The sequence below is a fragment of the Kluyveromyces marxianus genome, chromosome 4, assembly GCF_001417885.1.
Source record: "Kluyveromyces marxianus DMKU3-1042 DNA, complete genome, chromosome 4".
Lineage (NCBI taxonomy): Eukaryota > Fungi > Ascomycota > Saccharomycetes > Saccharomycetales > Saccharomycetaceae > Kluyveromyces > Kluyveromyces marxianus.
In genome coordinates this window covers 1,332,087-1,355,498 of record NC_036028.1, presented here as the reverse complement: position 1 = coordinate 1,355,498, position 23,412 = coordinate 1,332,087, and the positions used below count along the sequence as shown (strand labels likewise).

Below are 23,412 nucleotides of genomic sequence, written 5' to 3'. Positions count from 1 at the left end.
GATCGTTATCATGCAATGTACTATACTATTTTCTCATTTTTTTACGTCTAGAACTTTCCTCCGGATGGTGTCTTTGAACTTGGGCTGCTCATCTGCTTTGTTCATTCGAACCATTTCCACAGTTTATTTGAACAAAAATCCAAACTGTTGTAATGAAAAATGTTACATTAATTACCACATTCTCCAGGATATGTTTTTTTTTTTTTTTTTTTGCCGTTTTTCTTTCTAGGTTTTGGAATCTCTTAATTTGGCCAAATAAGAAAAAAAATTGAAAACTAAAAATTAATAAATACTATGATGGATGGGATGGGATGGAATTTCTTTTGCATGATTTACCTAGCATCCGATTCTTCTTTGACCCAACTTGTTAGAAATACAGATACCAAACAAAGACCGATTGAAAAACAAACAATCAAACAAAAAAAATCTTTTAAATATTAGTGTAGGAAAACCAACAACAAAAAAACTCCCGTTAGCAGGAAGAATTGATTGTCTTTTAATTTTTTTTTACTTATGAATCCCTATACTGTACAATATGGAATGTGGGGAGACGAAGAAAAGATTAAGTTTTTATAGTGGATTATTATTGTATTGTTTTATTATTTATCTTGTGATTATGAAATTAGGCCTCCCGATTTAGGAAAAGTAGAAACGAATATGAAAATCAATTGGTGAAGGAAATATAACACGTTTCCTCCAACAACGATGGGAATAATCTTATCAACTACCGGGCTATTATGAACCCCCCACTAGAAATGAGTGGAGATCAAAGGCGCATGACAGTATTGTGACGGCATTCTGTGGTTATTTCCATGGTGCCTCTCACCTTCATGTTTTTGTTCTTTCTTGACTAGCGAGCGTTTTTGCTGTAAAATATTATTGGTGTTTGTTTCTTGACGTAACTTCCTTATGAATTACTACTAGTAACAGTCCTTGGGCGAGTACTCTTAATAAGTGACGACGAGCAATCAGAACACTAATAGTATTGAACTGCAAGAACGACTTGGGTAATTCAATTATTGTTTTAGGAAGGGTGTAGTTAACAAACATCCGACGGAATGTAAGAGTTTGACTTTATTGGTCTTTATATCTTGCCAAGCGAGCCAAACCAGTCGGTTTCTCAAGTCAAACTTTTATCCATTTCGTGCTCCTAGTTTGATGTCTCTCCTACCATTACTAACCACTATTTATCATACACACAATTAGCATTTTGTGGAAGAACAACGTTCTCAACTAGCTCTCACAGTCATCTTCTTCGTAGTCTGAATTCACGTTAGAGCTATCTTCATCATCATCATCTTCTTCGGAGCTCATTTCATCAACTAATGTTTCAACCAACAAACTTCCATTTGGCCATAATTCTGGTTTCTCAGCCAGTTGAATGATTGGATCATCTGCAATCTGAGATCTAGGGAAAGGTGAAACTAATTCGAAATCAAAAGTTATATCGGCGTTATCAACTAAAAGACCGAAATTTTTGAAGTCCTCTTGAATTAGTTCCTTTAGCTGAGCTTCTGACAAACTTTCCAAGTCGTCAGAACTTTGGAGTATTTTACTTTTCTGACTGCTTTTTGTTTCTCTAATATCATCACAGAGCTCATTCAGTTTATAAAGAACCTTTTCAATTACAGAGGTTGAATCAGCAGAGAGATCCAAATATAAATGCGCAGCAATTTGAGTATAAACATCTCTTAAAGTGTCACTACTTTTGAAAGCTTTCACAATTCTTTTACCATCCGAAGTTCTGAATTGTATATTTGATACATTCTCTGTTGAGTTTTGGCCCTTACTTTCGTAAACTTCAAGACAAGTTAATAACATACAGAGTCCATAATGTATTTTCTTGAGGGCAATCATCTCTTGTTTCTGTGCTTCCATCATCAATTTTAATCTCTCTTCTTCTTCTTCCCTCTCACGTTTCAATTGCTTTTCAGCATCGCGTTTTAATGACTCCTGATAAGCGTCATCTTGCATTTCCTTTATCTTCCTAGCTATTTCCAACTCTTCCTTTTCTGTTGCACTAACAATGAGTTCAGGTGAATAACGTTGGACAGCGGTCTTTAGGGAGTTTTGAAATCTTTGCAACGACTTGACTTTTAATCTAGATATAATGGACATTTTTTGAGAACTCAATGTAGAGTTCCAACTGTTCATAACGTTTGCAACCAGTAAACATTCCAAAGAATACTTGAGCTTTAATTGCTTTGACAATGCCCAACATTCGGGGTCATTTACCGTTCTAATGTATATATTCATTTTATCACTGTATTGCTTTAATAGCTCCACTGTTGATGGGTTTAACAATATTTTTTCCACAAAAGCTTTTGAGTTGGTGTCAACTTCGTCATCCTCACCATTAATCGAACCGATGAGGATCAATAACATAAACTTATACTTTGACTCACATTCATCAAAAATAGTATTATAAGGAGCTTCAGAACACAATGGCAAGAATGCATTTGCGCTATCACCACCGATCTCTTTTATATCATGAAGAGAATCTTTTGGTTTCCTGTCCAAATCTGGTTTGCTTGGAATTTCGTATATTCTATGGGAATTTGCGGTTGTCAAATGTAGCCCTAGTGCATATGAAATTAGAAAGCCTAACCAGGAGAATAAATGGAATGCAATTTTCACGATCAAGTTTGGAAGGAAAAGGACGGTCATCAAAGCTGTATTACCGGAATAGAGATTACTGACTCCTGGCTGCGAATTAATTCCCACCACATGTAGTTTTTCCTTATAATTGAACGGTAGTCTATGTATAACTGGAAGCCTAGGCAACAGACCCTCTGGACGAGTAATAAAAGCAGAATTTATAGCTTGCTCGCTATTTGATGCTGGGAGGTTATTGGCAACAGGCTCTGGTTCTTCGCTAACCGGCGGATGAGTGGGAGGTTCGTAATCTAAGTTTTCCTTCCAATTACCATCAAAATATCTACCTAAAGCATGTTCTAGTTGCCACGAGTGATTCCTGAGAAGTTTTATAACATTAGGTAACTCTTCAGTCGGAAAAGAAGTAATCATTTGGAACTCATTGAGCTTTTGTTCCTCAGAATGAGAGAGCTCAAATCTTTCGTCGTTATGTTCAATTACTGGCATATATGTTGATTGAAATTAAGAAATACGGAACAGGGTGTTCAACGATATGACCTGAAAAAATGCGTTGGATGAACTTCAGTTGAGTGATAGTAATTGAATAGCTAAAGTGGAAACAGTTAGCAGTTACGCACACACCTCAGCCAAAAAGATTATATATCGAAATGGTTTAAAGTTGTTCTTAAAGTGTAAGGTGCTAATAATTGTACGCTGTTTCCTTTTTTTTCCTTTACATTACATGAAATATGCGACGGTAACTTTCTCGAACAAGTGAAATACAACCTACAAGTTTACAACCAAAGGGGTCGGATAGGATTTATGAATGAGCTTGACCTGTAAAATTTCTATATATTTATTTATGGCTCTGATATCTCACAGCCATCATTAGGCTTTCTTTGCTATTACGTACCAATTATCTTTTTCGTATCCTTGTCCGATAATTATACCACCAGCCATTTCACAGTCTTCCTCCAACTCCCCCTTACGATACAAATGGTAGTATCTATACTTTGTATTGTTTTTTTCTTCTTCCTGCTGTTTCTTGCGCAGTTCTTCCTGCTCTCTTTCTCTTTGCAGCCTTAGGGCTTCCTGTTCCTGCTTCCACTTTTGAATGTATGCTGATCTTTCGTGTTTTGGAATATTTGTCAAGTCAGGCTTGGCTGGTGCTTCAGGCTTGGATTCCTTCTTCTTGGTGGACTCTTTTTTTTGAAGAACCCACGGCACCAAGACATCCTGCTCCATTCCCTCTTGGTACCCTCTACGAGAATCCGCCTGTTCTAAAGCCCAACAATATATTAACATTTCTCCGCCAGACTTCAACTTACTCATGATGTGTCTGATAGCTTGTACACGTCTTTCTCTGGTAGACCAATGGTGAACTACAGCAATGGAAATTGCAAAGTCAAACGTGTTATCACGATGAGGCAAGCATATCCCATCTGCAATGAGCACGTTGTAGTCTTTATTGATATCGTGCGCACACGAGATTAACCCAGAAGAACGGTCTGAACCTATTATAAATAAGTTGGGGTTAACTCCAAGGTATTTGCCGTTACCACACCCTACATCGATCCCAATAGACCCCATTTCCCTTGAGTTTAAAAACTCTGTCACAATTGGCCATGGCTTGTATCTTGTTTGCGAGAAGTGTGGTGCAATTTCGTTGTACACTTGATGCACATACTCTTCCTCCTTCAACTCTGCCATCATATACTATCTCTAGCTCTTAATGATGAGCACAAAATCTTTCGCTATTGAGTTCTTCCTTTGGGTTGTACTATCATCTCATCGCATCTCATCTTTACATTACCTACGCTACAATCCATTCGGAAACTTTTTTTCACCTGTGCTCAAGAACAAAAAATAATCAACACGACTAAATGATTACCATACTCTTTGTATATTAATAGAAATTTGCAAGTGGAAGCATAAAGAAGGGAGCGTGGACAGAGAAAATTTTGGAGGTAGGGTCCGTGTAAACCACAATCTAATATTGCAAGATTGGGCCTGAGATTAGCAGCTTTATCGGCTTTTGAGTGTATACAAAGCAGCTATCGCAGAAAATGGACGAAAAAGACAGACCATGCGGTAAAGACGTGGCGCAAGGTTCAGGCCAGGGCACGTCGAGGATCAGAAGGCTGGTAGTAATATCGTTTGTGCTTCTATACTGTTTGGTAGGTGTTCCTCTATGGTATAGATTGACTACTATCTACAGGGCCCCTTTGCCTTCGGACTATATTAGAGATTTGCATTCTGATCCACACTCAGATATTCACCTAACAATTCCGGTTTATGTAAGATCGGACGTGTACAAGTTTCCTGACATCAACAATGCCATCCAAAACCAAGCGGATGCTTTACTGCAAAGTGTAAACAGTGAAACTGGGAAAAAAGTACAGTGGTCCTTACAGATACTTCCATTCGAAGATGGCAAAGTTGATTTGGAACAGGATTACGTGGTGACTTTGGTTTTAGACGAGTTCATGGGCTTAACAATGCCACAATTGAGTATGGAAACGATTGTTTTCTACAATGATAAGTCTGTAGTGAATAACGATTTACCATTTTTTGTTGCACAGGCTTTAATTGAGCATACTTTCAAACCAGAATTTAACCGCTTCAGCAAGGGCAGGATCGAGGAGAATAACATGGCTGTAAGCTATAATCCGGAAATGCATATTTCAATATCCTTGTTAACAGGTGATGGTTATCCTGTCTCTTGGGCCATTGAACAATCAGTCAGAGAATATTTCAGCCCTGTTAGAGATCTTTTGTCTCCTGTAGTGAACTTCACTGTGGATACAGGTATTGAATACCACAACGACTTGAACTTGCAGTCGATACCGAACTCGGACAGTATATCCTGGGAAGATTTGTCGCATACCTTAGACCTATCCGACCTTTCATCTGTCAATCATTACAAGGAACATAATTCCATTAATTTAGCGATTGTTTTCCCATCCCAGAATACTGGACCACTAAACTTCATTAACGATACTACTAGCACAATATCCGATAAAGCTGACTCTGAAAGCATCTGGAGATCATTCCTCGTACCTCAATGGGGGGTAGTAGTGTTGAATAAAAATCCATTGCCCGCTAATGCATACGTGACCGAGGAATATTTATCCCTAGTCCTTTCAACTTTTTCGAATGACCTCTTCAAATTGCTCGGTATCACACGTTCGAATGAGGAATTGAATTCACCATTATCTCAGATTGGCTCCTTCAAAAGACTAATGATAATCGAAAACCTAGAAACTAGCATCACCACATTGTCATCATTGGTAAACATGACTAACAATCTACAGCAAATGTCAATCCCTAAAGAAGTTTTGGAAGATGTGAATAATGCATTGAGTTTAAGACTACAAATTATTAGACTATTAAACAACCCGGAGTTGGGCAGCGAAGCGGTGTGGAATGAAGCATTAATATTATCAAATGAACTTGTCAAAATTTGTGAACGTGCATTTTTCAACAAGGAAATGGTCCAACAAATGTTCTTCCCCCAAGAACACAAGATTGCAGTCTACTTGCCTTTACTAGGACCAATCACGGTAGTTACATTCACTGGCTTCATCAAATATTTAAAAGATGTCTTAAAAAAGAGGGAAAAAAATGAAAAAAATACTGCTGATCTCAAGGAAGAGAAGGCCGACTAATAAAAATTAGAAGCATACACGCTCTTGTGGAAATTTTGAATCCTTGAAGCTGTATAACTCATTTATAATGATATCATGCCATTTTATTTCCCTTTCCTCTATTTTGCTTACTTCAACATTCCAGCAGCAATTTTCTTCTCATGAATCTACTAATAATATAAACTACCTACTGTTCCTTTGTTATACATAAAAGTCATCAACAAGCGGTGCACCTCATTTGTAGTCATCATAAGCATTGTATATGTAGTGCAACTTCATTTTAGATACAACAAAAACTACTTTACTATATTATCTCAGGTTGAAAAATGAAAATAAAAAAAAAACAACAACCTATATCAAGAGTAACAACAAGAGATGATCAAAGCATATAGATTAACAGACTAGCTACAGCTTAATTCTTAAAGAGCACAATCCCAAAAAGGTATCAATCAAAACAATAATGTCTGAAACAGATGGCCCGTTGTATAAACTCCCGCTAGACACTTATCAGCCACATGTGACATACACTAGTTACATTTCTACTAAACAGATGATTGACCAAGTGCTCAATGAGGACCAGGAATACCTTGCTTGGAAGATCAAAAGCAAGAGACTACCGGGAAATATGAAAGAGTATATGGATGAATTCAAAAAGGAACTAGAAAACTTTGAGAACATGGAATGGCATAGGAAATCCCAGTCAGTTCCCCCTTCTAAATCTACATCGAATAAAGTAACTAAGAAGCAATCATGGGATATGAATAGAGTCCCATCGAATGTCGTGTTCGCAAGAGACATATACGAAAACAAGATCAATAGCCTACCGAGACCTAGAGAGTTGGATGAAACTGAGCTTAAAAAGCTATTTATGTCACATCTTGATGACGAACAGATGAACAGATATGAAGTTTTCAAGAGAACGTCGTTAGCAAAGAATCAGATCAAAAAAATATCAAGCGTGGTAACGAATCAAACAGTTGCAAATAATATTAATTTACTACTTGGTGGTGTGGGAAAAATATTTGTTGGAGAGATCGTAGAAAAAGCCCTTGATGTGAAAGAGAAGTGGTTATTAGGATTAGCCGTCAATAAATTTCATGAAAGGAAAAGAATTGGTTCCAGTTTAAAAAAACATTTAAAGAAGCTAACATGTCTTGTGGAAAGATCCGATTCTGAAGATGCATTTCCTGATATGAATGATAGCGTTGATGAATCAGAGCCTGAGGATATTGACACAGATGATGAATCAGAAGTAAAGTTTTTAAAAACCAGTAATGACCTTATTCAATCACAAGAAAACGTCGAGTCTGTACGAAAGGGTTTAATAAAACAGTTTAACACTTTAGTCACAAAGTTCAATGAACTAGATGTTTCGGTGGAAAAATATAATAGTAGCCCTTTGCTACCAGAGCATGTACACGAGGCTTGGAGGCTATACAGATTAGAGAATGATACCCTTCCCAATGGTCAATATCGTACACAAGGCGAGGGTAATGGCATGATGTTTCGTTAGATAAAAATGCATAATATTCTATTATCCCACTTCTTATGTCATTCTCTAATTGATATTATTTACTTTAAACTCTAATTTTTAACTTCATTTACATAAGATTTAAAGACATAACGATGCATTAAGAACCCCATAACGAAGTACATATAACGTAGTGTGAAAATATAACCTGTAACTCTTCTATCTCATCCAAGAACTGAAGCCTCTTGAGCCTTTGTCGTTCAGTTTCGTCAATAAGGTTCTGATAGTAGAACCACATAGTTTGTATTTCGGCCTTCCCTGGGAATCTTGATTTATATTTTTCCTGTGAATTGTATATCATTAAGGTTGGCATATTTAGTTGCCTTGATTCTCTTAAATTATCCTGCATAATAGAACCAAATCTATCATTTGTATCCGATCCGCCAATCGGATCGTATGATATCCAGAATCCTTCCTTATAGAAATTGGTGATGTTAGTGATTAATTGGGATGCTTTGTCTTGATCAAGATAGCATAAAACACATTCCGATATGATAACGGTAGGGATGTTTGGGTTCGAAAATCTTTCCAGGACTGATATAAGTTGCTTTGTGTCTGTAATATTGCATGGTAACAACTGATATCTCTCAGAGATGATGCTGTCAAATGTCTGTGTCTCTGACGTATCTTTTGCGGGAGGTTGCAATTGTAACGCAGCCCTAAACTTTTCATTCATTTGAAAGATAGTAGCCTTGAAACCAACTATTTCTTTATAGTCTAGATCAATCCATTGCATATTAGGATTACTGGCAAGAAATGGCAGCATCCTTAGGTCAGAGCCACATCCCAAATTTAGTACCTGAACTTTAGAGCTGTGGTTCTGTAGATATTGGCTCAATTTCAGATCTATACTTACGGTTCTTAGGTAGGTTCCATAGTTCATAACTGGGAAAGACTGACGACATGCTTTGGTAATACTACCAAACTTTCTTCGACTTCTTGATTTGATCTCTTTACAGAATTCCATGTGTATATCTTCATAGTTTTCGAACTGCGAACTTATGCTCTTCTGTGCTGGGGATGGAAGGTATTTCTTGGAAATAGCACTTATCTTGCATGAAAAAGCGTCATTATCTGTTTCTTGGATAGCCCTTTGCATCTTTGCCTTATAATATAACACGCTAAACACCTTACAAAGCCTTTTATTCCGTAATCTTAATCGTCTTCTATTCACAACCTCCGGCCTTACAGGAAATTCTTGGTATGTAAATAATATATATGTTATAATTTATATAAATTATACATATGTGGCTGGCCTGATTTTTGCCCTATATATAAAAGACTAAGAAAAGAGAAGGTAAAGAATTATTCCAAGAATCTCTTGTAAGAGCCGTTAATTTATAATATATAGAATAGGCTATACAGAAGAACTATAGTCTGACCTGGCTTTATTGACAAATAGCTCATTGTATCTTGTGCTAGGACCCTTGACATCTTAAGGGTCGGGAATGTATCAAACACGTATATAGTGATATACAAACCTTTAAAGTTTTCGGAGAAAATGAGAGGTTTAATCTTTCGTAAAGGAGCTTGCTTTTGACTAGGGATGAAAGAGGTAACCAGTACGCGATATAGGGGTACTGCGGACTGTTTGAAGAAAACCAAAACTAAGCAAGCTACTCACTAACAATTACTGAGCGGAAGAGGTTTTGTTAGGGGATCCTTAGAATTCGTTGATAGTACGGAAATATTCTCTTTTTTTTTCATTATTATTTTTGTTTTAATAATCGTGTGAATAAGAGGCAAAGCTATTATTAGACTTGCAAATTTGCTTACTATTTTGTTCATTACGATACAGTAACTAGTTACAGGTAAGGATCAGCATGGGTAATTCAAGTTCAAAACCGGCTAAGAAGTCGAGTAAATCCAAGAAACATGATTCTCTTTCTGCGAGTGGAAGGTCAAACAGTAGTTCTAGGTCCAGTGAGATAAGTTCTAAATATGACAACCCTCCGCAATTACAGAAAAGTGATACCATGCAATCGAATCGATCAGGGAGATCTCTGAGATCACAGAAGTCAAGGCGATCGCAATCACAATCGCAATCACAATCACAATCACAATCACAACCGCAATCGCAGTCACAATCACAGTCGCAGTTACCATCATCTTCAGGTACGCCGAAACTTTCCGGACATAGCGAACCATCACTGCGCGGGAGGAAAAGCACATCTTCGCTTCCATTGTCTCGACATAGCTCAATTCAAAGTGGGTCTAAAGACGACGAGAGTGGTGCCCACGAGCCAAAAATAACAGCAAGATCTTCAAGCTATTCTCTGAATGGAGATTTACCTCCTTCCATGGTTCAGATGGCTCCAAAGACTCCTATCTTAAAAAGTTCTACAAGCAATCCATACTATGAGAATGCATTAACAGATGATGACAACGAAAATGATGTCGATGATTCAGTGTCATATAGATCATCTTCATCCCGTCACCGTGGTAGTACTCGTCGTGCAAGTTCATCTTCCAGACGAAAATCTAATGGTAGCGCACATTACTTAGATATTCCGCAATCTGGGAGCAGCCTGAATATGGGCAATGGAAATAGTGGAAACAACAGTGCGGGAGGATCTCCAGTACAGATGAGCAGGTCTTCATCCAGGTCCAGCACACACAGTAGAAAGTCTTCGATGTCAATGAGTCAATATAGTACACCAATGGCTTCCCCAGGTATCAATAATTCAAATAATGACGCTCAAGATTACTTTGGCAGCTACGGAGGTGAACAAGGCGGGGTAGAAAACGATGATAATAATGAGTACAGACATGCATCAGAGATAAGGACCGATGAAAATCCAGAAGGAAGTGCCATAAATGATCCTGAAGAGTTAAATGCAGAAGGAAAACCTAAGAAGAAAAAGCCAGTCAAACCAATCAATATTGATGAGACAATTCAAAAATTATTGGACGCAGGTTATTCAGCCAAAAAGACAAGATCAGTGGCTTTGAAAAATTCTGAAATTACTCAGATATGCCAATTGGCTAGAGATATCTTTCTTTCACAGCCATCTTTGCTAGAACTTTCTCCACCAGTTAAAATCGTGGGTGACGTTCACGGGCAATATGCCGATTTACTAAGATTGTTTACTAAATGTGGGTTCCCTCCATCTTCCAATTATCTATTTTTAGGTGACTACGTGGATAGAGGTAAGCAATCATTAGAAACAATTCTGCTTCTTCTTTGTTATAAGATCAAATATCCAGAGAACTTTTTTCTTTTGAGAGGGAATCATGAATGTGCTAATGTTACGAGAGTTTACGGCTTTTATGACGAATGTAAAAGACGGTGTAATATCAAAATCTGGAAGACTTTCATCGATACATTTAATGCTTTACCTTTGGCTGCCATTGTGGCAGGAAAGATCTTTTGTGTGCACGGTGGATTATCTCCTGTCTTAAACTCAATGGATGAGATCAGACACGTAAGCAGACCTACGGATGTTCCAGACTTTGGGTTAATTAACGACCTTCTATGGTCTGATCCAACAGACTCTCCTAACGAATGGGAAGACAATGAAAGAGGTGTTTCATACTGTTATAATAAAGTTGCTATCAACAAATTCTTGAACAAATTCGGGTTCGATTTAGTTTGTAGGGCTCATATGGTCGTTGAAGATGGCTACGAATTTTTCAATGATAGAAGTTTAGTCACTGTGTTCTCCGCCCCTAATTACTGCGGTGAATTTGATAACTGGGGGGCTGTCATGAGTGTAAGTGAAGGTTTGTTATGTTCATTCGAATTATTAGAACCTTTAGACAGCACTGCTCTAAAACAAGTCATGAAAAAGGGTAGACAAGAAAGAAAACTTGCCAACCAGCAGCAACAGCAACAGTTACAACAATAATATATCAGTACTTATAGTAATGAGTGGATCATCCCATAAACTAGCGTGTAGTCCTTCCTTTCATTATTATAAAGAAAATAATTCAACACAATACGATCGTTTTTTTTTCGTCCTCACACATTGTGTTTTATGTGGCAATCAGAATCCTTTGTTGAATTGAGCTGAATATGATACCAATAAAAGAACAACAGCACCTCATTTAGCCAACAATACTTCAACAATAATGATCACGGATACCGAAGTCTAAACTCGTTAGTAATATGGATAATTAGTGGTTGCCCGGAAGCCAAATATCATATCTATTTAATCCTAGAAATCAAGAAAAAAAATGAAGAAATAAAAGGAATTGTTAATATCCTCCTTTTCATATAATTCAAAAACTAAAGTACTTCTATAATGTGCTTTTTTCCTACAGAAAGCATGAGGTATGTAAAATAATTTACTTCTATTCGTCTCTATAGAAAAGATGTAATGGTCATATTTAGAGTTCTAGTAAGGAAAATTAAGTAAAGAAAAAAAAAATAAATAATCACTATATTATTTCTTTGAACAATTTAAGATCCATTATTGTATAGAAAAGATACTCTAAAATTCAATAGATGGATTTGTAATTCGCATCGAATAGTGAACAAGGGGATAATATTTTCCATACCTCCTGTAATGGTCATCAGATAAAAGTTTGAAGACGCAAAAGTAACCATTTTCTCTATGAACAAAGAGAGGCAGTATGGAGGCTTTTCTGCCTACGTGTCTGCAACCTTAATCCTTGTCTTGGTACTAGTATGGTCCCTTCTCCCGCAGAGCATGATAAAGGGCCACACAATGGAGATGTTATTTGATGTACTACCACAACGATACTGGGTAATAGTAATACAATGTTTCATTCTCATGCTGATGCTTTTCACATACATTGGAATGTTACTTTACAATACAGAAGTGCTAACTGCCCCACTTGATAATGTAAGAACATTTACAGATTCTCAAGGCAGAATGGTTGAGTATAAAAACCAATCGGAGTTGCAATGGTATTTCCACCACGAAACCAGTGGTGTTATGGACTTACCAGTGAATGAGGTGAGTAGATTGCTTTATCTACACGATCAAAAGCTATATGACGATGGTGATGACGAATAGTATGTTTTCGGAATTGATATTGTTCGTACTTACATGAAGATACTGTAATTTACATAAAATGACATCAAATAGTATACAGAATAATTAGAATGATTTAAAAGGTGGATATGCTAAATCGATTCTTGACATGAGTTTGAGGGAAAGTGTCTGACGTAGTCTGCTTTACAAAGTACTTCGAAAAGACCTTTTTCTTTCGGTCTTTCATTTGATTGATCTTTTTTTTTTCTTTCTCAAAACTGGAAAGAAGAAGTTACAGGTATATGAAAGGACCAGAATGGTGTCAGTTCTAGTATTCAGAAAGTTATGGGATTTGTAAAGATGTAATTTTGGTGGTAGTAGTGGTGCAAAATATACTTTTTTTAATAGTTGATTTTTTTTTCTTTCTTATAATAGAAAAAGATTGGAGGTAATAAAAACTCATCTGATGAGAAAAAAAACTACTCTTGTAAAAGATCCATTATCGATCAGAAAGATGTTCGAGATGATACTTTCCTTGATAAGTATTAGTTCCAAGTTTTTATTATTGCCTTTTTTTTGTTTTTTCTTCCTTTGCGTCTGTCCTGGGCGATGGTTAATAAATGAGAGAAGGGAACCAGGATATTAATTTTGCAAATTGGCTCTTCTTTGTAGTGTAAAAAATATTATTTTTAATCACTGTAGCCACCGCGACCTCTACCTCTTCCACCTCTATCACCTCTTCCACCTCTTCCACCTCTGTCACCTCTTCCACCTCTTCCACCTCTACCGCCTCTTCCACCTCTATCACCTCTTGATTGATCTTTCAAGAAGCCAGCAGCTGGTGCGAAGAGACCGTATTGTTGATGCGATTGTGATCTGTCTTCATACCTCTTTTGGTAATTATTACCGGAGTCCGAGTTGAACCTGTTGCCGTTGTTGCCGTTGTCACTACCACCTCTATAAGATCCTCCACGACCACCGCCTCTACCGCCACGGGAACCGCCTCTACCGCCACCACGGCGGTTATTGTTGTTATAGTCGTTGTTTCCACTATCCTTGAACTTGAAGTTATTGGAGTAGTTTTGGTTGGAGTGATGGTGGTTTCCATGGGAGTCGGAGCCCCTGTTACCGTTGCCGTTGTCGTCACCATTGGCACCACTAGAGTAGTCGCCGCTATTTTCGTCTTCAGCTTGGCGTCTTGCTTCTTCGTCAATTCTTGCCTGTGCATGTCTCTTTAATTTTTCTTCTCTGGCGGCGTTTTCCTTAATGGCCTCTTCTTCTTTGATCTTTTGTTCTTGCAATTCAGTTTGTTCCTTCTTCTTGATGATGGACATAAAGTTCAGTTTAGGAGGCGGGGTAGCTGAGGCTGAAGCTGCAGCAGTGGTTGCATTTGAAGCCGAAGGAGGAGGGGACATAGAAGGAGCGTGGTTTGAGATAGCTTCTGAGTCGTTGTCGTCGATATTTTTCTCTCTTTTCAAAACTTGCAAGCTTTTTCTGACCCTGTCGCCCTTTTCCTGGTTGGACTCGTTTTCGTGGTTGTCCTCTTCGTCGCTTCCGATGGTCAAACGTCTCAAGGTTTTGGTGTCTTCGATGCCCAATTGGTCGATTTTGCTTTCTATCTGGAGCAACTTGGTCTGCGTGTCCACTGGCTTAGCGCTGCCGAATGGGTTAGACTTGCGTCTTTCAGTTGGTGGAGGCAAACCTTCGCCGGAAGATCTTCTTCTAGCAGCAGCAGAAGCACCGCCCTCAGGGGCCCTGTAGGGCTTCGAGGCGTCATCGCGTGGGTCAATGAGTTTGTCCTTGTCCATGTACTCCTTGAAGTCGTCGAAGGAAGGCATGTCAACGCGGATGTTGTACAACTCACGCAACGGAGTTTTCCATTGGGTCAAGATCTTTTCCATGTCTCTGTAGGAGTAAACCTCAACAAAGGCGACCTTGGAGTCGCGCTTGAAAAGCTGTTGGAACACGGTGGGTTCATTTTTGGCGCCCAAGGTCTTGTTCAACTCCCAAAAGAGCTTGAACTTGACGAACTGGGCGCGTTTGGCCTTGAACAAGTCTTCGATCTCATAGTTCGAGAACGAGGCTGGCAAATTGGCAAACTTGAGGATGTAGGGCGGAGCACTGGGCAAGCGTTGGTTTTCAGACAAGTTTGGGTCACGGTGCTGACCGTGGCCCATGCCCATGCCGTGGCCGTGGCCGTGGCCATGGCCGTGCGCATTCGCGTCCAGTCTAATGGACGAGTTCTTGAGAACATCCAAACTCGTCGTATTCGAGATGGACGTCTTGATAGCGTTCAAGTCAATCTCCTGTTCGTCCCACACGGAGTCCCCTAGCGAATTGTCGCTAAAGAACTCTTCCAATGACATTTTCTTCTTACCTGCATCATGATTGTTCTTTGAAGCACTAGCCATTTATCTTCTGCGTATCTGGGTATTGTTTTTGGCGAGAGAACGATATTCCGAATCTAGCTGTGAACTGGCTTTTAAAATTGACTCTAAAAGGAGTTTTCCAGTATATGCTCTAAATATATTACAAACGAACAAGAAACAGGTCTGTGCTGTGCATACATATTCAACTCTTCTTCTTTAATTCCAAGCCTTTTGTCTCTTTTGCATGTTGCAAGCATTATTTTTGTATTTTGGGATGCCTGCCCGTGAAGCAAATGCGAGGCACATGACCAAGTAGGACCGATTAAAGGCCGGGTGACACCCAACCCCAAGGAAAACTCAAAAGTCGGGTGACACGCAAAACACTTACCCTCCCCGCTCCGTAACGCTCCGCAAACACACGTGACACTACCCCCAACCTGCCTGAACCCGAGCCGCAAAAAATAAAACAAACAAAAAAAAAAAAAAAAGAATCCTGAATGAAGGGGAGACGGGGGCGGGCACCACACTTTCTTCTGCCCGCGCGCGCAAGGGCGGGAAAAAGCCCCAAAACTGTGGCGTCAGACGGCTTGAGAGAAACAAACAATAACAAAAAAAGGAACTCGAAAACAAAAAAAAAAAAAAAAACAAAAAAAAAAACAAATTTTAATGCAGCGGCCGCGCGGCTGAAGCAAATCCCTGGGCAGCTTGGGTTCTGTTGCATTGCTTTTGCACAGAGCAACGAGCAGCGTGCTGCTCGTTGTTAACTTGGCCAAGTGGTCAAGTTGGGTTTTGTTTGTTCCATCCATTGGGCTGCGCAACGAATGCCAGTGGGCAGCAGAACTGGTGCTATCACAAGTTGAATTTCGCTTTCGATTTCGTTTCCGTCGCCGCTTGTATTAATTACTGGTGTGTAGCCGATCGTGTATCGGCATGACATTGCATATTCGTTTGGAGTCGAGTTGGCCTGGCAGTATATTAGAGGATTAGTATATATTAATTCAGTATATTTGGGCCTGGGACTGGGAAAAGAGAAGAGAAGAGAAGAGAAGACAGTAAGTAGTAGTACTGACAAATAGTATTAGTATTAGTATTGGTACTGTTGAGACCAGCCAGAATCACCAGTAACAAACCTCCCCATGATGACCTCTGTGAAGTCGCAGTCCAAGAGATGGACGCTCGGGTTGATCTTGCTGGGCGTCGTTGTGCTGCTCTGGGTGCTCTCGTCGTTTCTTATCAATATGATCTTCGAGGACAACTCGTACCGCAAACCGTTTTTCATCACATACCTCAACACGGCCTCGTTCATCTTCTACCTCGTACCGACGTTCCGGAACGTGTGGTATCGCTATAGGACGACCGGCAAGCTCGACATCCACGACGAGTTGGTCCTGGAAGAAGAGGGCGATGGTAGTGGTAGCTGCAGAATCAGCAACAGCAGCAGTAGTAATACGGCTCCCGATGAACACACCTCCCTCAACTCCAACGACCCAAACATCAAGTTGCCCCTACGGTCCACTGTCAAGCTCAGTGCCCAGTTCTGCATACTATGGTTTCTCGCAAACTTGGTCACAAACTCGTCGCTATCGTACACATCTGTCGCATCCCAAACCATTCTATCCTCAACATCGTCCTTCTTCACCCTTCTAGTAAGCGCACTCTGCCACGTAGAGTCCGTCAACAAGGTCAAGATCCTCGGAAGCATCGTCTCGTTTTTGGGAATCGTCATGGTCACCAAATCAGACTACTCCTACGTCACCTCGTCAGAAGTGCATTTGGCCATCCCATACAAGTTCCACAACGGAATCGACTACGACAATACGAGCCCCATGACCATATTCGTGGGAAACTTGCTCGCACTAGCGGGTGCTCTGTTCTACGGTGTGTACTCAACCCTATTGAAGCTAAAGGTGCAGGACGAGTCAAGGATCAACATGAAAATCTTTTTCGGATTCGTTGGGTTGTTCACTCTGGTGTTCCTGTGGCCCGTGCTCATCGTGCTACACTTCACGGGCAACGAGACATTCGAACTTCCGTCGACCCCCAGAGTGCTGTCCATCATCCTGGTCAACTGCGTCATCACGTTCATTTCCGATTTCTGCTGGGCCAAGGCCATGCTTCTAACGTCGCCGTTGATCGTCACTGTCGGACTCAGCGCGACCATCCCGCTAGCCATGGTGGGCGATTTCGTCTTCAAGGAAAAACCAATGACCGCCCTGTACTTGTTCGGTGCAGTGCTGATATGCTTCTCGTTCTTCATCGTCAACAAGAACGCAGAAGAAGAAAACGTGAACCAGGCCCTCGAAGCAATGAGCTCGGATACAACAATAACTTATACAGTATGACAGAACTCTTTTTGTTTCTTTCTACTACCCATAATTTATAAATTTCAATTGCATGCATCGAAGCGGCGGCCGCACGCTTCCTTTTTTTATTCCTTCCACCTCCTCTCATTTTGCATATTCATCTGCCTCTATGTCTCTCTTTTTTGTTCCTTGTAACTATATCTATACATATACAACTTTGTATATATACGCTACACACACATCGGTATTCTCAATGTATTCTTAGAATATTCCATACGGATACCCAGGATACTTTATGTCAATTATCGACAAGAAATACATGTATATGAAGAAGAGAATAACCGCGATAACGGACGATATGACACTCTTCTCCACGCTCCCAAGACGCACGCTCTTTGGAACAAAATACACAGCAAGGAATAACCCTCCAAGCACCGTGTAAAATGAAGATATCGTCAACACCTCTATCCCAAACTGATAATGCGACCCACCACTAAACCACATCACATGGCCCTCTTTGTTTTGCGCTATAAATGGAACATGGTTCATCGCTGTGAAGTTGTAACCCGAAACGGAAATCATGATGATGGCAATCGATGCCAACCCCAAAAAGAACTTGGGCTTGTTCGTGATCAATGGCAATACCTTCTTCTTGAAAAATACAAACACCATCACGCATACAACAAACACTTGTGCAAACTTGTCGTATTCAAACCTTTGCTCAATGGTGAGGAAAACGTTCAAGATCTTGGCCAAAAAATCAGCAAAATGTGTTGCCTGCTTCATGTTGTCATGCTTAATCACATACTGATAAAATGGACTATGACCCCATCCAAAATCTTGGCCCTCTTTCGTCAACTCCGGCTGTGGAGGATATATTAAACAAAACGGTATCTTGGTAACTTGAAAATCCTTCAAAAACGACGGATTCTCAGCTAAGTCAACTTTAAAGAACATTATCCTATCGCTTTGCTCTTTGGACAATTGTTTGACCATAGATTTCGATACAATTCGGAAATTAGGCTCGAACTCCCCACATAGATCGCACAATTCTCCATGCTGATTTGGAGAATCGCTGGTAATAAACACCGCAGAGTAAAACTCCCTCAATCCCTTTCCAAGAAACTGGTAATTCTCCTCTGTAACCTTAATTATCCCATCTTCATCTCTGTATTCTGTAACATCATCTGCACTCAGTACAGAAGCCTTCACCAAAAGACACAGGTTTAAGATAACACTTAGCCACAAGAACCGCATATCTCAATGTTGCTGATATATGCTTCGGTATACTGAGTCCTCCCAAATCAATTGGGTCTCTTTGATCTCTGTGTATCGATTTATTCTACCTTTTCGTGTTATTTTCCTTCTCTCTCTTATTAGTGATACTTTATATATATATCAAAATGATGTATATGGCATCTTTTTTTAAGCTGTAAACTTTTCATAGATTTAAAGGTTTTAACATACATGCCGAAATCAGATCAACATAATACATAATAAGTACAGTGGGGGGTTAAAAAAAAGGAAAACAGGAAAAGAGAAGAGGGTTCAGCCTCAATTATACCTACTCTAATATACTATATCTCGATTATGGGGACGCCGTTACAATTGGTTGCAGAATATTACCAATCGGTCCTAAAATGCGAAAGAATATTCAATAATAATGTGAGGCAAAATGACTTATCCGATCTAGTGCTCGCAAGGGAGAATATATCACTTCGAAATAAGGTACAGCAACTATCTCTGGATCTACAATTGAAGCAAGAGGAATTAGACTCTGCTAAGAAATTACACAAGACGCAAAAAGCATTGCTAGAGTCGAAATTAGAGAACACGAAAAGCAACCTCAAGAAACTATCTTCTGAAGCCGGATCAGAAGAGACAGAACGCGTCAAATTCCATCTGCTATCACCTATACAGAACGAACGTACCAAGTCCTTTGAAAGGGAACCCTCAAGGTTGCGCCAAGTGCTTGATAGAGGCCACATGACACTCTTTGATGATGAGACTGACGACACAGCAAACCGTACAGATGATGTTCTCTTCTTGAACTCTTTACGGCCAAACACAGATGCCAGGTTCAGATCTCAGGAGGGAGGTGATGAAGACTCTTCAGAGGTTAGGAAGAAACGTAAACTTTACAATAAAAAGATAGAAGTGGATGATATAATTGACCAAAACCCAAACGAAGACCAAGAACAACTTGATTCAAACAACAGCAGCGAAAAGAAAGAACAATCAAATTCCAACACCGGGCAATCCAAGATAAAGGGTCTCTTCAAAGTTTGAAATTAGAAAAATACGTTTCCTTTAGATACCATGTTCTGCATTTATAAATTAGTAAATATATGCTTGTCTATGTTTAAAATATAATACATACACGGCATTGTCTCTTATTATTCATGTTGTCTTAGGCATGATCTCTAAAGTTTTGATTTTAATCCGTTTAATCTGTACTTCACATTCTTTAGTTGCTTGGTTTCTGGTTCCCATTGGTCGAATTCAGTAAATAGCGCATCAATCTCCTCCCTTCCTAAATGAACACCAGTTTCGTATAGTAAGCCCCGCATGCACCATGGCAAGTGATATGGATTTGAACCAAGTTGGTCTACCTCGTAACCTTTATAAACTACTGGAATATCTACTGGCAAGTCCGTCGTTTCTAAAGCAAACTGTATTCCTAACTCGTACACCTGTTCTTCGTTATATATTTTCGAGTGGCCTCCTCCCGTCAAAGTTCCTGCCAATGACCCACTAATCTCTTTTATGATTCCATGATCATCGTAACCCAAGTTAGATAAATGGTTTGCAATGCTAACAATTCTGGTAATGAAGGAAGGTGTCTTCGAATCTTTATCAACAAAGGTCGCTTTAAAAATATTGGGATGATGAGCAAACTGACAAGTTGATGAGTATAATGGCACTAGTTGATCATTGATAGATCCCACGAATGATATTTTCACGTTACTAGCTATGCAGATTCTAAGACCCTGAATGAACTTTTGAGAAAGAACAGAATGGAAGTTTTGAAATTGGAAAAGCTCTTTCAAAGAATCTTTCTCAATGGCTGAATAGGCCTTCACAAAAAAAGTTTGGTCTGCTCCATAAAAAGGCCCATTGTTAATGCCTGCCATTGCTAAAACACTGATAATCTTTTTTTTTTCATTCGGTTTCATTGCAATTGGTGGCATGTCCGATGCTATAATATTATCAACATCAATAATTCCAGCCTCTATCAACTTTGCAAGTAAGATTATAGTTACTGGGCACCCTTGGGAATGGGAAACGAAATAAACAAAGTCTGCCTTATTAATTTCATTAATCCACTTCTTCAAAACATCGAAAAAGAAATCTACTCTATCAAGAACTTTCCCTTCTTTTTCCAATGCAATCTTACTAATCTCCACATGAGTATCATGTCGTTGAAACCATCTCAGTACCGCATTCTCTGCTTCACTAATAAATTTGACAGAAGTTCCTGTTGGTTCACCAATAATTGGCCTGATCATTTTTGTTGGGAAGAAACCATGAACACCGACTATTAAAACTTTAACAGGTCTTGTTTTACCCTCCGACAATTTATTTAACGCAATTTGGGCGTTTCTTCTGTACAAAGACTGAGGTTTAGATGTGGGCTTCGTTTTGTGTGGATCCCAGAGTATACCTAATTTTGTAATCTGAGAGTAAATGGATGTCATAATTGTTGCTGTTGGTAGCAAATCAAATCCAGGAACCAAAAGATTTTTCTTTTGAGCAGATGGACCGAGATTATTTGTTTCTTTCGTAGTTTGTTCATCCGATTTAGTTTTGAATAGGATTGCATCATAACTTTCACCTGATATTAACTCATTAGAGATCAAGTTAGGTGTCTTTGTCCTCATCACTTCCTTTGCCTCATCTTTCTTGTTCCAAAATAGCCACGGGGTTTTCGAACTGGAATTAGAGTTAGACACCTGTTCGGAATTTTCAAGTGGTGTACCAGGCTCTTGGGTTTGTTCACATTTCTGGTCTCCGTTTATGGTGCTCGCATCATGGCCATTACAGTTTGCAGTAATATTTACAGTGTTATTCTTTAGTCCGATGGATATTAAAGAAGGTCTGCGCCACCAAGACGCCTGCGCTTGTTCAGATGAACCATTAGCAGTATTCCATAATGACCACGAAGAACTCGGTCTTCTTAAAGTATTCCCATCTACCTTACCTTCGGAGTTTGCATCTCTAGCTCCTGAAACAGAAGTCGCGGCTGAAGCAACTGTCTCATCGTTATTCGAAGGAACCGAATCTTTCTCTTTCTTATCACCTTTGGCAGTCAGTGTTGTGTGCTTCTTCAAAGATGATCTTGTTGACATAACATTAACAGTATTAGATAGGTATCGCACACGAAACAAACCCGCAATTTAAGCACTTACTTCTCTACCCTTTATTTGCTGATAAAACGATCTCTATCTCAGGACGTCTTTTAGGATACCTTTGGTCGTTTATGAAAGCCAAATGATATTTAATACCACACAACTATACTATAGTCTGCGATAGGCACCTTGGAATTTGAATTCAATGGTACTTGATGCTTTTCTATCTCTTTTTTTTTTTTCTTTCCTTTCCTTTCCAAATCACCGTTGTGACAGTTGTTGTTACGAAGTTCAAAACGGTTTCCATGCTTTTCTGTCTACCAAGTTGATAAGATTATGCAAAGCGCAGGTTACGAGAAGCGATGAGCACATATATACGAGAGGTAGAAATATAGTATATGGAGTGAAAGGAATACGTAGGAGTTAGCAGGATTTAAAGTATTAGCATGTTAAAACGTAGTAATGATGATGCTCATCAATTGCAAGGTAAATCGCCTGGAAAGAAACGGAAGGTTTTGGTAACAGATTTCTTCCAAAAGAAGACGAGTTCTGAAGAACAGACCAAGGCCACGGGTCATGTCGATAAGGCGTTTAAAAGTATCGAGAAGGCTGAATCTAAGAGTAATATCGAATCCATAACGACCGTTAGTAGTCCAGCTGCCAATGTTACTGCTTATGATAACAGTCTGTTAAGCCTGGAATTGCAAACCATAGACGCGTCCTGGCTGGAACGATTAAGACCTGAAATCAACAAGCCATACTTCCTTAAACTGAAACAATTTGTGATTGATGAACAAAAAAGATACACAGTGTTCCCTCCTGAACAAGATATATATTCATGGACGCGTTTAACGCGTTTTGCGGACACGAAAGTGGTAATTATTGGACAAGACCCATACCACAACTTCAATCAAGCCCATGGTCTAGCATTTAGCGTTAAGGCCCCAACGCCTGCTCCTCCCTCGTTGAAAAACATATACAAAGAACTGCAGATGAACAACTACTCTGATTTTAAAGTGAATTATGCCTACGGTGATTTGACGTCATGGAGTAAACAAGGTGTGCTTTTGCTTAATACAAGTCTTACAGTGAGAGCACACAATGCAAACTCGCATTCTAAGAGAGGCTGGGAACAGTTTACCAAGAAAGCAATCGATCTGCTCATTGAAGACAGAGAGAAAAGTGGGAAACCAATTGTGTTCCTCCTATGGGGAAGTAATGCCATTAAATTATTACAGGATAAAGTCAACAGGATGCCTAAAAACTTCCTTGTTCTAAAATCAGTGCATCCATCTCCACTGTCTGCTTCCCGTGGCTTTTTTGGAAACAAGCATTTCAGAATGATTAACGACTTTTTATATGAGAACAAGCTACCAATGATCGATTGGAGCGTCGTCCCGGAGTCTTCCTTGCAAGAGGTTACAGAAGCAAACAAAAAACTCCTTAAAAGTAAGAGTAGCAGTGACATCGAGAACGCCCAAAACAGTAGCTAATGTAGTTATTTTTTGTTTTTTGCATATTTTATTCTCATTTAACATACTATTTCACCGATTCTCCAGTGTTAACATTGTTGACACGCTTTGTATTATATAAGAAAATGAAATCGTGACCACTACAATTTAGAACCTAAGGATTAGATATAAAAGTAAGCGTGCATAGTAATTTATTACCGGAGTGT

General features: G+C 39.3%; 13 protein-coding genes across 13 annotated transcripts; 7 read left to right on the top strand and 6 right to left on the bottom strand.

Moving 5' to 3' along the window:
* Nucleotides 1-1,233: 1,233 nt before the first annotated feature.
* Nucleotides 1,234-3,102, bottom strand: UBX2 (Ubx2p; the record flags this gene model as incomplete). Its single annotated transcript, XM_022819930.1, has 1 exon — nt 1,234-3,102. The coding sequence occupies one exon, from the start codon at nt 3,100-3,102 to the stop codon at nt 1,234-1,236; it is 1,869 nt and encodes a 622-aa protein (XP_022676446.1).
* A 381-nt stretch (nt 3,103-3,483) lies between these two features.
* Nucleotides 3,484-4,308, bottom strand: TRM9 (tRNA (carboxymethyluridine(34)-5-O)-methyltransferase; the record flags this gene model as incomplete). Its single annotated transcript, XM_022819928.1, has 1 exon — nt 3,484-4,308. One exon carries the CDS (start codon nt 4,306-4,308, stop codon nt 3,484-3,486), a length of 825 nt encoding a protein of 274 aa, XP_022676445.1.
* A 353-nt stretch (nt 4,309-4,661) lies between these two features.
* GPI17 (GPI-anchor transamidase GPI17) lies at nt 4,662-6,263 on the top strand (the record flags this gene model as incomplete). Its single annotated transcript, XM_022819927.1, has 1 exon — nt 4,662-6,263. The coding sequence occupies one exon, from the start codon at nt 4,662-4,664 to the stop codon at nt 6,261-6,263; it is 1,602 nt and encodes a 533-aa protein (XP_022676444.1).
* A 439-nt stretch (nt 6,264-6,702) lies between these two features.
* On the top strand, nt 6,703-7,755 carry TAF11 (TATA-binding protein-associated factor TAF11; the record flags this gene model as incomplete). The annotated part of the gene is made up of 1 exon (XM_022819926.1): nt 6,703-7,755. One exon carries the CDS (start codon nt 6,703-6,705, stop codon nt 7,753-7,755), a length of 1,053 nt encoding a protein of 350 aa, XP_022676443.1.
* Nucleotides 7,756-7,873: 118 nt separating this feature from the next.
* PPM1 (leucine carboxy methyltransferase) lies at nt 7,874-8,872 on the bottom strand (the record flags this gene model as incomplete). Its single annotated transcript, XM_022819925.1, has 1 exon — nt 7,874-8,872. One exon carries the CDS (start codon nt 8,870-8,872, stop codon nt 7,874-7,876), a length of 999 nt encoding a protein of 332 aa, XP_022676442.1.
* Nucleotides 8,873-9,596: 724 nt separating this feature from the next.
* Nucleotides 9,597-11,621, top strand: PPZ1 (salt homeostasis regulator; the record flags this gene model as incomplete). The annotated part of the gene is made up of 1 exon (XM_022819924.1): nt 9,597-11,621. The coding sequence occupies one exon, from the start codon at nt 9,597-9,599 to the stop codon at nt 11,619-11,621; it is 2,025 nt and encodes a 674-aa protein (XP_022676441.1).
* A 708-nt stretch (nt 11,622-12,329) lies between these two features.
* GPI19 (phosphatidylinositol N-acetylglucosaminyltransferase GPI19) lies at nt 12,330-12,755 on the top strand (the record flags this gene model as incomplete). The annotated part of the gene is made up of 1 exon (XM_022819923.1): nt 12,330-12,755. The coding sequence occupies one exon, from the start codon at nt 12,330-12,332 to the stop codon at nt 12,753-12,755; it is 426 nt and encodes a 141-aa protein (XP_022676440.1).
* Nucleotides 12,756-13,402: 647 nt separating this feature from the next.
* On the bottom strand, nt 13,403-15,124 carry PSP2 (Psp2p; the record flags this gene model as incomplete). The annotated part of the gene is made up of 1 exon (XM_022819922.1): nt 13,403-15,124. The coding sequence occupies one exon, from the start codon at nt 15,122-15,124 to the stop codon at nt 13,403-13,405; it is 1,722 nt and encodes a 573-aa protein (XP_022676439.1).
* A 1,094-nt stretch (nt 15,125-16,218) lies between these two features.
* KLMA_40593 (uncharacterized protein) lies at nt 16,219-17,424 on the top strand (the record flags this gene model as incomplete). The annotated part of the gene is made up of 1 exon (XM_022819921.1): nt 16,219-17,424. The coding sequence occupies one exon, from the start codon at nt 16,219-16,221 to the stop codon at nt 17,422-17,424; it is 1,206 nt and encodes a 401-aa protein (XP_022676438.1).
* Nucleotides 17,425-17,646: 222 nt separating this feature from the next.
* On the bottom strand, nt 17,647-18,642 carry OST6 (dolichyl-diphosphooligosaccharide--protein glycotransferase; the record flags this gene model as incomplete). Its single annotated transcript, XM_022819920.1, has 1 exon — nt 17,647-18,642. One exon carries the CDS (start codon nt 18,640-18,642, stop codon nt 17,647-17,649), a length of 996 nt encoding a protein of 331 aa, XP_022676437.1.
* Nucleotides 18,643-18,975: 333 nt separating this feature from the next.
* On the top strand, nt 18,976-19,674 carry LRS4 (Lrs4p; the record flags this gene model as incomplete). The annotated part of the gene is made up of 1 exon (XM_022819919.1): nt 18,976-19,674. The coding sequence occupies one exon, from the start codon at nt 18,976-18,978 to the stop codon at nt 19,672-19,674; it is 699 nt and encodes a 232-aa protein (XP_022676436.1).
* Nucleotides 19,675-19,808: 134 nt separating this feature from the next.
* On the bottom strand, nt 19,809-21,734 carry KLMA_40590 (uncharacterized protein; the record flags this gene model as incomplete). Its single annotated transcript, XM_022819916.1, has 1 exon — nt 19,809-21,734. One exon carries the CDS (start codon nt 21,732-21,734, stop codon nt 19,809-19,811), a length of 1,926 nt encoding a protein of 641 aa, XP_022676435.1.
* A 446-nt stretch (nt 21,735-22,180) lies between these two features.
* On the top strand, nt 22,181-23,227 carry UNG1 (uracil-DNA glycosylase; the record flags this gene model as incomplete). Its single annotated transcript, XM_022819915.1, has 1 exon — nt 22,181-23,227. The coding sequence occupies one exon, from the start codon at nt 22,181-22,183 to the stop codon at nt 23,225-23,227; it is 1,047 nt and encodes a 348-aa protein (XP_022676434.1).
* Between the last annotated feature and the right edge of the window lie 185 nt (nt 23,228-23,412).